Source organism: Grampus griseus (genome assembly GCF_964374135.1).
Source record: "Grampus griseus genome assembly, chromosome: 7".
Classification (NCBI taxonomy): domain Eukaryota; kingdom Metazoa; phylum Chordata; class Mammalia; order Artiodactyla; family Delphinidae; genus Grampus; species Grampus griseus.
In genome coordinates this window covers 38,181,638-38,197,116 of record NC_139001.1, presented here as the reverse complement: position 1 = coordinate 38,197,116, position 15,479 = coordinate 38,181,638, and the positions used below count along the sequence as shown (strand labels likewise).

General features: G+C 39.6%; 2 protein-coding genes across 4 annotated transcripts in view; both read right to left on the bottom strand.

Moving 5' to 3' along the window:
* The window catches only part of GTF3C3 (general transcription factor IIIC subunit 3), a 29,055-nt gene extending 21,927 nt beyond the window's left edge, over positions 1 to 7,128 (bottom strand). For all 3 annotated transcript variants that reach the window (XM_082658973.1, XM_082658974.1, XM_082658975.1), the window contains exons 1-4: positions 6,966 to 7,128; positions 5,927 to 6,038; positions 1,945 to 2,135; positions 1,311 to 1,434 (exon numbers count right to left, since the gene is read on the bottom strand). In XM_082658973.1, coding sequence (XP_082515099.1) covers positions 1,311 to 1,434; positions 1,945 to 2,135; positions 5,927 to 6,038; positions 6,966 to 7,067 — 529 coding nt within the window. In that variant the 5' untranslated portion in view covers positions 7,068 to 7,128. The remainder of the gene's footprint in view (positions 1 to 1,310; positions 1,435 to 1,944; positions 2,136 to 5,926; positions 6,039 to 6,965) is intronic.
* Positions 7,129 to 13,651: 6,523 nt separating this feature from the next.
* Positions 13,652 to 15,117, bottom strand: LOC309825353 (uncharacterized protein C2orf66; the record flags this gene model as incomplete). The annotated part of the gene is given in 4 exon segments (XM_082658908.1): positions 13,652 to 13,831; positions 14,877 to 14,909; positions 14,913 to 15,056; positions 15,061 to 15,117. Coding segments are annotated over 4 exon segments (414 nt in total).
* Between the last annotated feature and the right edge of the window lie 362 nt (positions 15,118 to 15,479).

The following is a 15,479-nucleotide window of genomic DNA, read 5'->3' as shown; positions in this document are numbered from 1 at the left end:
AGCCATATCAGTGGGGTTAAATCTTCATGATCCGGCTTCCACACCGAAGGAGTATGGGATTAATGGACAGAAGATACATAAGTAGCGCCTAAATCCAGATTATCAAAGTGAAAGGTTAATCCACATTTCTGAAATAATGTTTTTGAATTGAGGTTCTAAGATCACAAGGGATTAAAATCAAAGGTAATTGTCAAAATAAACAATTATAAACAAATAAAGGAACAGATAATACTGAAAGTAGGAACCAAACAAAATACCCTAACGGAAAAAATTCGATTAATCTTATTTCTGATGGGGTAAAAGAGGAAAAGCAGCGCCTTCAAATTACTCTAATGAATAATCCAGGAATCTTACAAGATTTCTAAAAGGACCCTAGACTAAATGAAAGGAAATGCCAAAATACTGAAAAGATAAATTGAAAGTTCACTCTAGTACAACTATCCCTGACACTATGCAGGGCATCATTTGGCAACACGTCAGGAGAGCAAAATAATAAATATAAGTGATTAGTCAAAAAGTGACCTTCAGTATGCCTGAGGTTTGCAGTTTAATGGAAAGATGACAAGTATATACTGTGTCTTTTATCAAAAAGTAGATTAAAATAATCTAACACTGTCTGATTTGGAAAACAGAAGATAAAAGAATACTCTTCAAAAGTGGTTTTTAAAATAATTTGTTTGCCATATTTTAAAAAGACTAATACTATAAAAGCCTAAAGCTCCTAAAATGAAACATTCAAAAACACACAAATTTTAAAAAAGCCTGTAAGAGTTCAATAAATATTAATGATATTTCATTGAATCATACTCTGCGATTTTCATTTTCTTGGCAATGATACCTATTCAATGTGAAAAGTGGTAAATCACTGTTATCACAATCACCTCCAAGCTTCTGAATATATTTTCCAAATAGCACAGTGAGCTGCTCCTGCGCTTGTGTTAAAAGTCAGACTATTAGGGCTTCCCTGGTGGTGCAGTGGTTAAGAAACCACCTGCTAAAAAAAAAGAATACACCTGCTAATTCAGGGGACACGAGTTCAAATGAGGCAACTAAGCCCGCACGCCACAACTACTGAAGCCCACATGCCACAACGAAAGTCCACATGGGCCCTAGAGCCCATGCTCTGCAATGAGAAGCCACCGCAATGAGAAGCCTGCACACCGCTACGAAGAGTAGCCCCTGCTCGCTGCAACTAGAGAAAGCTCACGCACAGCAACGAAGGCCCAATGAAGCCAAAAATAAATACATTTATTAAAAAAAACAAGTCAGACTATTAAACTGCTATTGTCAATAATCCCCACATTAAATACCTTGTCTTATGATTTCCATGCACATCAATATCGCCTCTTCACGTTCTCCTCGAGCAAAGCGAATGTTGGCTTCACCCATGAGACCTCTCAGAGCTCTGGGAAGTTTACTCCGAGGCCTTTTCTCCTGTACAGAACAAAAATGACATTTAGATTCAAACAAAAAACAAATCCAACAAAACTTTCCTACAGTAGCAAGTTCAAATCACAGTAAAATATTTAAAGAAAGCAAAAACCAAACTGGTCAGGCATTACTAAATTACTAATTAGAACAAATGTGGAACTGGATGCTATAAAATGGATTTATATGTCAGGAGATTTATGACGCAATCTACTGAAGATTCTCCTTTCAAACTTATCTACTCAGAATGAACTTGGTTAAAAGAATATCAAGTTACAATATGGACCTTTTAATAGCAAAACGACAGTACATTTTGAGACATGCAATAATTAAAGTTTTACATTTAAAAATCTCTAAAATGAAACATAAGAAACCAGTAACAGTAGTTGTCTCATAGTGTTTCCTTTCTTACAGTTTGAATTCTTTCAGAATATATGTATAATTTAAAGATTCTTTTTCAATTTCTTTATCACGTTTACATTCCATTTATAAATACGAAAATAAGAAACACTTTACTTTCATCATTTTCTTGGTTTCACGATTGAGAACCATCTCTAATACAAACACGTCGCCTGCAGTGGGTTGCTCAGGTGTCTCCTCCTCCTCGTCCTCCTCCTCGTCCTCCTCCTCCTCCTCATCTTCATTCTCTCCAAGCATGGAAGCAAAGACCTTGTGAACTGACTTACTGACTCCATCTGATGTTTCTCCTAAAGACAAAGACATTGAGGTTGAAAAGAAAAAAAAAGAAAACTTCAGCATACTTACTAGTTGCAAGAAAAAACAAACAGTATTTTCTGGAATATAAATTTCTACCCCAGCAATACCAAACTTGAAAGAAAAACACAGGCAAATGAACACTCCCCCAAAAAAAAATCCAAAGAGGAAAGCTGTCACAAAGCCATGTATTTTACTCTGCAGGAAGTGCTGACTCATCCTTTAGGCCTTACCCAGACATACAGGCACACACGGTAACTGTTAAAAGCAGAGAGGAAAAAAAAAATAAAAGAATTGTAGGACATAGACCTAAGAACTAAAAAAGTCTGGTGGTACATAACTAGGAGGTATGGAACAGTGGTTTAAGGTGGTACATAACCAGGGGGTGTAGCACAGTAGTTTAAGGTGATACATAACCAGTGGGTATAGCACAGTGGTTTAAGGTGAGGTCTCTAAAGCCAAGCTGTCTGGTTTCAAACTTCATCTCCATCTATCAGCAGCTGTGTTACCTTGGGCAAATTACTGAAGCTCTCTGTACCTCAGTTTGCTCATTTGTAAAAGGGATCAATAATGTCTGCCTTATAGGGTAACTCTGAGGATGAGATGAGTCTTTATATATATGTACTTAGAAAAATGCCCAGCATATAGTAAGAGCTTAATAAATGCTATTATTAAAATTAAAATACTATTATTATTTCAGGAACAAAATAACATGACATATTTCATCTGTATCTGAGGATATCACTACAGTAAAATGATTTTTGTAAGTTCATAATGATTATCTTTTTTTTTTTAATAAATGTATGTATGTATTTATTTATTTATTTTTGGCTGCATTGGGTCTTCATTGCTGCATGCAGGCTTTCTTTAGTTGCATCGAATAGCGGCTACTCTTCGTTGTGGTGCGAGGTCTTCTCATTGTGGTGGCTTCTCTTGTTGTGGAGCACGGGCTCTAGGTGCACGGGCTTCAGTAGTTGTGGCACGCAGGCTCAGTAGTTGTGGCACACAGGCTCTAGAGCGCAGGCTCAGTAGTTGTGGTGCACAGGCCTAACTGCTCCACAGCATGTGGGATCTTCCTGGACCAGGGCTCAAACCCATGTCCCCTGCATTGGCAGGCAGATTCCCAACCACTGTGCCCCAGGGAAGCCCTCATAATGATTATCTTGAATGATCAAGAAAAGTTAAGCTGATGGTGCTTCCCTGGTGGCGCAGTGGTTGAGAGTCCGCTTGCCAATGCAGGGGATGCGGGTTCGTGTCCCGGTCCGGGAAGATCCCACATGCTGCGAGCGGCTGGGCCCGTGAGCCATGGCCACCGAGCCTGCGCGTCCGGAGCCTGTGCTCCGCAACAGGAGAGGCCACAACAGTGAGAGGCCCGGGTACCGCAAAAACAAACAAACAAAAAAAACAAAAAAAAAGAGAAAAGTTAAGCTGAGAAGCCAATTTTCTGTTAAAGCAGAGACAAGTAGCATATTTTAGAAAAGCTACAACAGTTAAAATTTTAAATATATATATATTCAAAAATCCTTAAGCTTATTCACTTATGTGAAATACCTCAAATCCCAAAGATGCTGGATAAATGAGATAGTCAATATACTTAAGGAAGAAGAGAATGAAAAAAACCCACATGTTCTGAGCAACAAATAGTAATTATTATTATGAAGTCATAATGATCATCTTCAAGAATTCTAAACACCCAAAATAAATATGAAAAAACGGTGTAAAATAAATCAATAAAATTTATTACAGTACAGAAAAAAAAAAAGAAAAGTCATATGATCATCTTGATACAGAGAAGCATTTTTTTTTTCTTTTTTGGTCATGCTGCATGGCTTGTGGGATCTTAGTTCCCCAGCCAGGGATCATACCTGGGCCCTGGCAGTGAAAGCGCCTAGTCCTAACAACTGGACCGCCAGGGAATTCCCCCAGAGAAGCATTTGATAAAATCCAACACCTATTCCTAATTAAAATTTTAAGTCAACTAGAAAAGGAAGGGAATACTTCAGTTTAATAAACAGTACCTACAGAAAATTTTCCACAAACACAGTTAACGGTTAATTATTCAAAGTCATCAGGAATGAGACAAGTATGCCTACTATCACCGCTCCTTTCAATATTTTACTGGATGTCCTGGAGGTCCTAGCTAATGTAATAAGGGAAGAGAAATAAAAGACATAAAGATTAAGGAAGAAATAAAACTGTCATTCACAGATGACATGATTATATACATAGAATATCCAAAACAATCTTTGCATAAAAACTGTCAGAATTCATGAATTAGCAAGGTTCCTGGATACAAAGTCTATATACAAAAATTAACTGCAATTTTTATATCAGCAACAATTAACTGAAAATGAAATTAAAAGAAGTCCCTATTTGCCTGGTGCTCAAGAATAAGAATTTTGCAGTAGAATTCACCAATGTATAGGAGGAAAAAGACAATGACTCTAGTGGCCATATATTCCAATTAGCAGACTTTACCTGTTCAAAACTGACACCTTCCTCTGCTCTGAATACATGTTCACAGTTACCAAAGGTCTTGGTAAAGTTCTGGGACAATACCTTCCTGGGAAATTGGGAGTTTAATATCTTAAAAGGACTGATGGGATTACTTGAGCTGAGGCTAGTATGCCTGACTGCTCATGGGGAACTAGAATGGGATTCAACTAACCACCTTTTTTTAGGGAGGGCCTAATGGGCACCTCTCAGGGGCAGCTTTAGGTAAGAAAACTGGCAGGCACCCCATGGTGTCTGGTACTACAGTTGCATCTCAAAGATGTGATGATGGAAGAGCAGCTCCTACTCTGAGCAGATAAGGAAGGACTCACAGGTTTTAGAACAATTTCAGCCCCATTTTTCACCACACTTGCCTGGCAAGGTAAGAAACTATAACCCCAATTTTCTCTCCTCTTTACCCTTTCTTCCCCACTTGGTCCAAGGAAGCAGTAACAAAGCCTGTTCGTTTTCTGTCCACCCTACTAGTGTTTTCTCTGTGTCAAGTCTTATTTGTTTGGAGGGAAAAGAACCAGCCTCTATTTCTACCCACTAGGACTAGAAAGTTTAATTAAGTTCTCAATCAGACCTTACACCCAAAGCTAAATTCTAACTGATAGTTCAGTATCCCAGGTTACTTGACATGGGTAAATGGATACCATGAACTATCATCAGTATTCTGATCACTAAAAAGGTGTATCAATCACCAGAAATTAATAGATTTGCATAATAATTCATCACTTAGGCTCTCATGAGTTTAATTACTCTGGGTGCAGCAACCAAATATAATACCCGGTCATGCAGAGCTGAGGACTGGATCCTGGCATGAGGTAACATACCAAGATACCTCTTGTGTGTGTGAGGTCCCATATGGAGCCAACTGGCCTTCCACTCTGACATTTCTATCTTATCTCCCATAATTAAAAAAGTGGTTTGGAAGCCACTTTGTATAGAAGTATAATTCATTACAATTTGGGGGAGTATAGTCTAGAAGAATTAGTAATCAAGTGAGAGGGTCAATTTAAAGAATAATGACTCTAAATGGCTCCCAAACAAACGCTGATGTCGATCTGAAACACTTCTCCACAAACATAACCCACTAAACTAACCATCATCATAATCAATAATTCAACAAATATTTATTGAGCACCTCTTACACACCAAGTACTATGCTCCTAATAAGCCAGGTATCAATGACAGAATACCACTGCAGGAAAAAAAAAAAATAATGCTTTCACTAAACTATTAGGTACCCTTAACATTTAATGCATTTAAGGTAGGGATCTTAACATACCTTCATTGACATCTTCGTCCTGAGATTTGGTACAGTCAACTCCTGATGATGATGGAACTGCAGAGTCATTTGGATTTTCCTCAGCTGATGACTTGCCTTTTTCCTGAAGACTCTGAGATTGAAAATTAATTAATGATTCCAAAATCAAGTGCACATTTAGCGCTCCCCAGTTGAGAATACAGCATCTGCCTCATTCTCTATTTCTATGACTTGAGCTCTGAACACATACATACTATGTGGAATCTAAATTTGAATATAGCCAAAGCATTTCATAGTACTTAGGTCTCATCCTTCAGGCTGAATCAGTCGTTTGTAAAAAATAATTTTTAAAACCTTGATGATTTCATTAATCTACACGTTGTATCCTTGCTTTTTAAATGAGAAGAGATGGGGCCCTATTAGTTGCATGATTTAGGAAGGAATCCAACAGCTAATCTCAAAAGGTGTAATTACTTTTGTTTTCCCTCGGACTTCAAGTGAGAAGACATGGAAAGTTCACGTATTTCCTCATAAGTCTAAAAAAATATGTCCCAGAGATTTTGTTAACAGACAAAAAAATTCACTCTTTTCTGTGGAAGATTACACCACACCATTGGGAGACTCCTCAAAAATGGAAGCTCAAATCACTCCGTCTAGAAACAGACACTGAGGCCTAAAGAAGAGAGGTGAGTTGCGCAAGAAGACAGTGGCAAAGCTAGGACTAGAACCAGATACTGCCTCCAAACTCTACTCCCCACGCCCCCATTTAATCTACCAGCGTTATGCTACCCTCAAATAAAAAATGCACTATTTGGCAACAGAAAAAAAGGTAAGTGGTTACCACCGAGACAAAAGCTTTTTGGTGGGTGAAATGTTTTGAAGAGGAGCTTAGAACAGGGACGAGGTGAGAACCCGAGTTTCGGTAATAAGGGGAAGAAACTGCTGGAAGTACCCGGCCCGCCCCATCACAGCGAACGGGGTTACTGGGTCCCCCACATCTCTCTTAAGTGTTTTAGGGAGACGAGATAGTAGTGAGCATCCTGGCCCATTATCTCCTCACTTTCTTCTCACGGGTTTTTCTCTCTTCTCTCCGCCTTTCGAACTCCTCAAAGGAGATCTTCCCTTCCAGATAGTCGATGAGCTCCGGGCTGAACCCCGACATGTCTGCGGGGATCTGATGTGCAGTTCCAGAAACCGAAACAGAGAAACGGAAGAGCAGAAGCTCCCAGACGCTACCCCCACGCCGAGGCGCTAAAAACAAGGACCCGTAGTCCTTCCGGGAAAACTGCCCGGCCTGCGCCGCAACCGCGGCGCTCGGGTTCCGCAGGAACTTCTGGCCCCGCCTCTTCCTGGCGACGTGGGCGTGGGCAGGACCCGGACTGGACAGCGGCTGGACCCTCCGGGTCGCCGCTCTTGCCGCAGGGCTCAGGCCTCCGGTTTAAGCTTATTAAGGAGTTGGAAAAAAAAACGTGCTTTAAGAAAATGTTCCTTTATCTACATTATTTCCCGCAATTCTCCATTAAAATTCTGACTCTCAATCCATTTCTTTTTTGAACGTTTGTTTTTAAAATTAATTTAATCATTGGTGTAGTGATTTTTTTCCTTAATTTAACCATTTCCTCTGCCACGTGCACGTTCCACTTTCCAGTTCTGCCCTGCCACAGAAAGCTAAAGTCCTCCCACAATTTATGGTTTAACTCTCATCTCCTCCAATCAATGGCACCATCAGTTTTCCCCGCTTCCACAAATCCTCAAGCTGTCCCTTTCTTCAGACTCCTTCTCAGTCTGTAACTAGGTCATCTAGACTTCACGTCCCACCTCTAATTCTCACCCAAATTTTCTTCTTTTCTTAACAGTTAAACTTTTAGAGAGAATCAAATATTTGCTATGATTAGCATACACTATTGCCCATTTACTACACAGGCTGTGTACTGTCTTATGCATATTACATTCATATCTCAAAATAATCCTTTTGGATTATATTTTATTATTTTATGTTATTCCTAATGCCAACGTTCTGAATCTAATACGTAGTAGAGCCAAGATTCAAACCCTGGTCTATCTGACTCCAAATCCCATACTTGGAATTAATATGATATACTGCCTCTCCTCAGTGGAACACTTCTTCAGCTCCTACACACTCCTGTGGTTTATATTTTACCTTGTCTTATAACTATTTCTCTGCTGTCCTCTTCTAAAGACACTAGCTAGCTGTCAACATCTTGAGAACAGCACTACCTGATACATCTTTGTGAACTTTCCTCTGTAGGCTAGTAATCTATGCTCAAAACACATTTATGAATTCAGCTGGATGGAACTGAAAGTGCCTTGGGAATGGGCAAGGGATAAGAGGTACGGAATGCAGCTCAGTGCAGCTGAGGTTAGGGACAAGTTACAGGGAGCCTATCACCTGGCTTGGCCATTGGTGCCTCTTTATGACAATCCAAATGAGGAAAAGCAACAGTTGGATGGGAGAATGAGGGGCCAGGACCTGTAAGAGGGGAACTTCCAGGTGAGAGAAAAAATCTCCAGCTGGAAGTCATTCCTTTCTCATGATAAAGGATCCTCAGGGCCCTATCTGGGTATAAAATATGGGAGGCTAGGTGAGTGGGTTGGCATAAGGTAATCCACAGAAATCCCTAATAGGTAAATTCCCCCCTGAATTTCTCCAGGCTGTCAGGGAATTGCATTTGAGAGGAAGTCGAGTCTCTAGTCCTTAGGAGAAAAGAAGGAAATCAAAAGGAGCAAATCTGGTCACCTGGTAAGGAGAATGTTCTCCTAAGACCCAGATGGCTTAGACTAGCTTGTTTGTTATTGGCTGCCTGGAATATGGGAATAACAATTGTGATGATATAGATTCACATTGCAGAGATTTGCAGCAGGAAGCAAGGGGTGGGAGAACATTTTTTCTGCTGTGGAACACCTTGATGATGTGACAGTTTTGTTTTTTTGGTTTTTTTTTTTACAGGTCAGAATGTAGCAACAGGTCTTGAAATTGGAATCTTTCTGCTTTTCTTTTCTCCACTTTGTTGTAAGTGATGTGTCCCCTGGTGAGTCAGAGGCATCCACATTACCTTGAGATGAAGTGGAATTGTTATAGCAGTAATGAAAATAGCAAGAAGAAACTTTTCAGACTTTCAGACTGATTTCTGAGAATCAAAATGGAATGTCTGAAGAAAGCAGAACATTGAATTTATACCATGACGAGAGCATGAAGAGTACACAGGGAGGGAATGACTCCCTCCTTCCTCAAGGGGAGGAGCCAGGATGGGGTGTGACACTTTTGGGGAGACAATTTTCCCATGGTTCTCTCACTTTTTTGCAAAAACTTGTGACTGCTTTCACTCTGGACTATCTTTTCAAGGATGTCTGGAGAACAAACAGCCTTGAAAGATAGAGATATTGTCTCCCTCTGGGACAGAGGGCAGATTTGTTTTCTGACCAGTATGATAATATTTCCCTCTGGGGCAAAGGTTGGGCATGTTTGGGCATGTAGCCCCCTTGTAAGAGTGGGGATTTCCTAAGTTTGGGGTTCCTCAACTGTGGCACAAACCAACTAGTGCCCAGTAAACACCTGGACTCACCTCCACATGGCCCCCATGATACTTGGGGGACAAGGAGAACCAACAGGAATGTAAAACACATGCTGCCTGCTGAGCCATGAATAATAAAGTCTATTGCCTTAGACCCACTGGTCTCAGGGCCCACCAGGATCTGTGAAATTGCAGCACCCAGTGTGTAGCTTGCAAATCAGGTAAAATCTCACACCCTTAATAGTTCTTGACCACACTAGACCCAGGATAGGGGACAATAGGCCATGTCCTAGGGATGGGGAATGGAATGCTCATCAAAGAGGAGCAGAGTCAGTGTTGAGAGGCTGTCAAGGACCTATGCAGAGAAGGACCACAGACCCCTTGGGAGCCTAGATCACCTGCAGAACACTTATTTTCATTGCAGGAAACACTACACTTCTGCTGTTTTCCTAACGACAGTTCTCGGCCAAGGACAAAATCGCTTCCCCAGTGGCCTTTTAGAAATGTGAATAGGGAGGTTTTGCTGGTCAAAATAATAGCGCAGGGGTGGGGAAATCACTAATATACCACTATACATTGTCTGGGGACCAGGTGTGCTAAATGGTCACCACGAAGACTTGTCCTTCCCCAACTGACAATACCATCACTGATAAGAAACTCTAGTCTAGTGGAGTGTAGGCCTCCCATCAACAGCTACCTGCCAGTTGTGAGGAATGTTCCAGCAGAAGGATGCATGTCCTGCGCTGAGACTTTGCAAGCTCATAGCTAAAAGTCCCCTGTGGATGCCCTTCCTTTTCAGAGGCCTTAAAACTAATAAACATTCCCTTTGTGGAGCTCTTGACAACCAGAGCAGGAGTGGTGAAAGGGAAAGGGAAAGCCAGTCACTGGTACTTGAGTGGAACTGGACAGGGGTGAAGCACTCCCTACCACTCTACCATTTATCTGAACAGGCTTATTTTTATGAGGAATAGCTCATCAATAATTACTTATAGGACTTCCCTGGTGGCGCAGTGGTTAAGAATCTGCCTGCCAATGCAGGGGGCATGAGTTCGAGCCCTGGTCCGGGAAGATCCCACGTGCCACAGAACAACTAAGCCCATGCTCCACAGCTACTGAGCCTGTGCTCTAGAGCCTGCAAGCCACAACTCCTGAGCCTGCATGCCACAACTCCTGAATCCCGCACACCTAGAGCCCGTGCTCTGCAACAAGAGAAGCCACCGCAATGAGAAGCCCACACACCGCAACTAGAGAAAGCCCACGCGCAGCAACGAAGACCCAACACAGCCAAACATAAAATATAATTATAAATAATAATAACATATCTTTTAAATGGTAAAACAAAAAAGTCTGGCATTAACTAGAAGCAGCTTCCATTACTGTCTGACTAATAGCAAAATAACACACATTTATTTCAATTCATTAAGTATTTATTGAGTGCTTGCTACATGCAAGGCATTGTACTAGGTGCTGGAGAAATAAAAATGGCTTATATATGATCTTGGCTCACAAATATCTCACAACCCTCCAGGGAAAACACTTATACAACTAATTACAATAGAACATATTGAACCAGATATAGAATCTGTTCTTGCATAAATATTTTATTCTTGATATTGAATATCAATCATCCACAAAAAAGCCACAGAAAACTATTTTGGAATGTACAGACTAGTGTTTTTAGGATTACACTGTTTCCTTCTAGTACAGTGTTCCTTTTGCAGAAATCAGAGAAAATGATGCAGCTCTTCATAAAGAAAAGTAGCTATTTCAGATGAGAATATGAGAATCAGAATGATACAGCCTCAGTTGGGGAGGGGTGGGTGGAGGAAGAGGGTTGGTTATGAAAGAAGGGAAATCCACCTGTTTCTCCTCTCCCTTCCTGAGGTTGTATGTGGAAGAGCCAGAGGTGAGGCATGGCTAGGATATCTGGTGTAGCACAATGTCCACCTCTGAACATCGTGGCAGAGAACATCTCCCAGAGGCCCAAGAGACTCCTAAAATCCCACGTTTCTTTGCCTTCCATTTCAACTTAATTGTGGATATTCATCACTTACTCTCCCTTGATATGTAACTAAGACTGTGAGATCTTTCAATAGCATATGCTGACCATGGGAATGCATCTTCCTTTTAGAAAAAAGATAAATTTAAAACCCAAATTCCTGTTACATATAATGAACTAAAGTAAAAATGAGCAATGTCCCTTTCAAATAAAAACAGATTGATAAAAGGTAAGAAACATAGAAGACAAGCTTAAAGGAAACATAATTTAGAAGATCATTTCTTTTGACTTTATGGTGTTTCTGTAATCCTTGCAATATATGCCGTGCTCTACACTGGTATCTATGGTTATTGACTGAGAAAAAAACCCATGCACGGAAGTCACATATGGCCCAAAGCTCAAGCTGTTCACATAGCTTGAGCTACGTAGACTAAAATGTAGAATAAAATCATTACAAATTAACAAAAATGGAGGGAAAAAACACATAAAAGTTTAGCCATGACCATGAATCAATTTTTCTAATGAGAAGCTTCGTCTGTAGTTTTAAAACCACCAGACATCTGAAAGAAAACATTATAACGAATGGAAAATGAAGATTAACACAAAGACCCAAAGATCAACATAGTTCAGTGAAAACTCTTTTTGTCTTCATTTCCTAATTAGAGTTGTTAGGAAAGGAGAGCTTGTATTTATGAAATATTCTCCAAATCAGAAACTTTGCTTCTTTTGCAAAGTTGAATAATTATTATATTACAATATCACTAACTGGGTGCTTTCTCTTTTTTCCTGCTCTTAAATATTTCCTTGTTTCATGCTCACACAAAAGTATGTATTTGATGTTTTCTCTGATACTTTTTATTAGAAATCCATATATGCAATTTATAGATGAATAAACTAAGGCTTACAAACAACTTGTATGCAATACTGTCTCATACTGAAATAGGTACTTGGTATTAACAATTATTCTGTTTTAGTGTCTGTTACCCTAGGGCCTGAGTGTGAAAAATAGTCAAGGGATCCTTCATTAATATACTTGTGTTTATTCTATTTTATTTTCTCATTGTAGGACAGTTCTCAAGTGCATATACCACATGGTAAATTGCATCCTCTTAGAATAACAATCATTATTTTTAAAAAATCATCCCATTTAAAAGAGCTAATCATCAAAACCCTTTCACAATCATAATGAAGTGCAACAATGGTTTGCTTCCTCACAATTTCATCCTATGCCCATGAAAGAATGGGAGTAGATTTTAATTATGATTTGGTTCCCTTTATTTATTAATTAATTTATTTTATTTTTTTTTTGCGGTATGCGGGCCTCTCACTCTTGTGGCCTCTCCCGTTGCGGAGCACAGGCTCCGGACGCGCAGGGTCAGCGGCCGTGGCTCACAGGCCCAGCTGCTCCGCGGCATGTGGGATCTTCCCGGACCGGGGCACGAACCCGTGTCCGCTGCATCGGGAGGTGGACTCTCAACCACTGCACCACCAGGGAAGCCCCGGTTCCCTTTATTATTAAGCCAAATGAAAAGCTAACAGACTAGAATCATAGTATATTTTCTTCGACTGCACCATACCTGTTCCTTTTTAAATGGCAGGTATTTATTTGACAGGAATGCTAAAGTAATAAGAATAGTAAAATTCAAATCTTCGACATAAATTTCTAATTTTTTTCCTATGAAGGGCTATCTTTACTAATATTCTACTCTTTTTCCCCCTCTAGGTGAGGAAGTTCAAGCTCAAATATATGCTTAATACTTTCTCCCAAAAGAAACCATTCTTTTAAATTTTTACTATCCATTTAATCCAACTGTACAGCTCAATATATTTCTTTACAGATAATTTTCCACATAATTTAGTTCTATGACCTGGTCTGAAAAAAGATATAGGTATAAGTATGTGGTTTTTAATTATATTTCATAATTCTATTGAGTGATAGTTCTACTATTTTAATATATCTCTCCCCAGAAAACTATGCTTTAAAAATCATAACTGTCATTTCTTTTTAAAACCAGACTGTAAAATATATGAACCAAATCAGAGTATTAACAGTGATGAGTATCATCAGAACTGAGCAGTTATTTACATGAGGAAATAAAATCATTTTTCAAATAAATATTTTCTAAACCTCTTTATGACTTTATGACTGAGTTGTATGTTTAGATAGATGCTGGGAATAAAGGGATGAGTTTTACCTGCACTCAGAAGAAACATTCAGACTTTGAGGTAATTGGGGAAGGAGTTTTTCTGTTCTTCATAATCTGCAAATGCAGAAGCAATAAGTTCTGATTGGAAAGAGAGAGGTCCGGGATTCTCGTTCATGGAGGAAATATTTGAAAACATTCCAAGATCAAGACCTCTTCCTTTAAAATATGCCTGAAGGGTTCTGAAAAACTGAAGAGAGAAAGAAAATGTTCAATGTCATTTATCATTTAAACACTCCAAATACTCAAAGATGAGTATTTTTCCCCTCTCATTTCCCCCCCAAATTGACTTTAGAGCTAACCCAGGAGGCAGGAGGTGGAAAACTCAGAAACACAAGCTGTGGCTCCTTCTCCCCTTCCCCCTCCTTTCTACCTGACATTTCAACTCTAAACAAAGATAATTCACCATTCTTGAATATCAATTATTTAACAGCCCACAGTGAGAAGATTCATTGGCCATCTCTGAGTACTGAAGTCAGAGATGAAACTGAACTCCACAGTGATCAGAGCTCAGGTGTCTCCTCTCCGATTGATGGTGAGCTAGATCCCAGTCATCTCAGACGTGGGGTTTTCAGCTGTGTATTCTGTGAATACACAGAAGCTGTGCAAAGTGCTCTTTGATTGTTTTAATCCTATATTGGTATATTTCACATCATTTTCTTTAGAAAAACTATATTTTGAAATCGTAATGTCATCATGTTTACTGTATTTGGCATATTTTTAAAAGAGAAGTTTTACTGGTATTTTGAATTCTATTTCCTAGATAACGTTATGTTGAAAAGAATGCCTAGCAAATTGAAAAGAATGCAGGTCGACTTTCAGTTTTTGCAATGGAGCTTTGCAAGTATTGGTTATGTGAGAATCTGTTTTGTTATCAGTTCAACCTAAGCTGTGCAAAACGTAATTCCCTGGTACGCTCTTGATTCTGTATATATCAATATATTAGAAATTAAGGCTATGAAGTCAATATGTATATAATATTTACAAATGTAATGTGCTATGTGTGTATAAGGTCATTTCTAAATATAAATTTGTTTCTCCGTACAGAAACAAGTGTAAATGGGCTAGAACACCGGCCACTAGGCTAGCAAAATTCTTCTCTGGTCCTGCTGGGGAATCTTCTTAGCCCTTGGCAGCCTCCTCTCCACCGTGCTCTAGCAGAGTGCAGTGTGCATAACTCCAAGGAGGTGCCAATTTTACCCTGCAGCCTGGCATGTCCCAGTGGCTGTTCTTACCAGATCTCGGTTTCTAGGATTGTTGAGGGGCTTCTATTTTTCTTCGTTTCTCAACACGGCTCCATGCACAAGCCCAAGTTGCACCAGGGCAACAGCCAGCAGCAGGAGTGCTCTGGGCATTGTGGAAGGAAGCTGAGTGAAAGGAAGGACCAGGGAAATGTCAATGGCCAGAGAGAGAGATATAGAAGAGGGAGAGAGAGGACAAGGGAGGGCAAAAGTAGAAAAGAGAAAGAGGAAACATTTTTAAAGGGAGACAAAGAAGAAGAAATAGTATATTGGTTCACCTGAATTTTGCAGCCCTCTTTTTTTCCACATTCATTTCTTAATGAACCCCCCTAAAACCAGTTATTAGCTTAAAGGAGTCCATGATAAGGAGAATGTTATACAGTGATAAACAGCAATTATGAATACAACCTAGAAAGTGAGTATGCCTTTTCATCTGAAAAAAATTGCACTTTGTTGTCTCCAAAGAAACTGCAATTCTTAACAATAACAACAAAAAAAGAAAAAACAACCAATCTTAAATTACTTTAAGTGTTAAGACAGCAGTCTTAAAAAAAAAAAGAGAGAAAAGAAAAAAATATACAGCCCGAACTGAAAGAT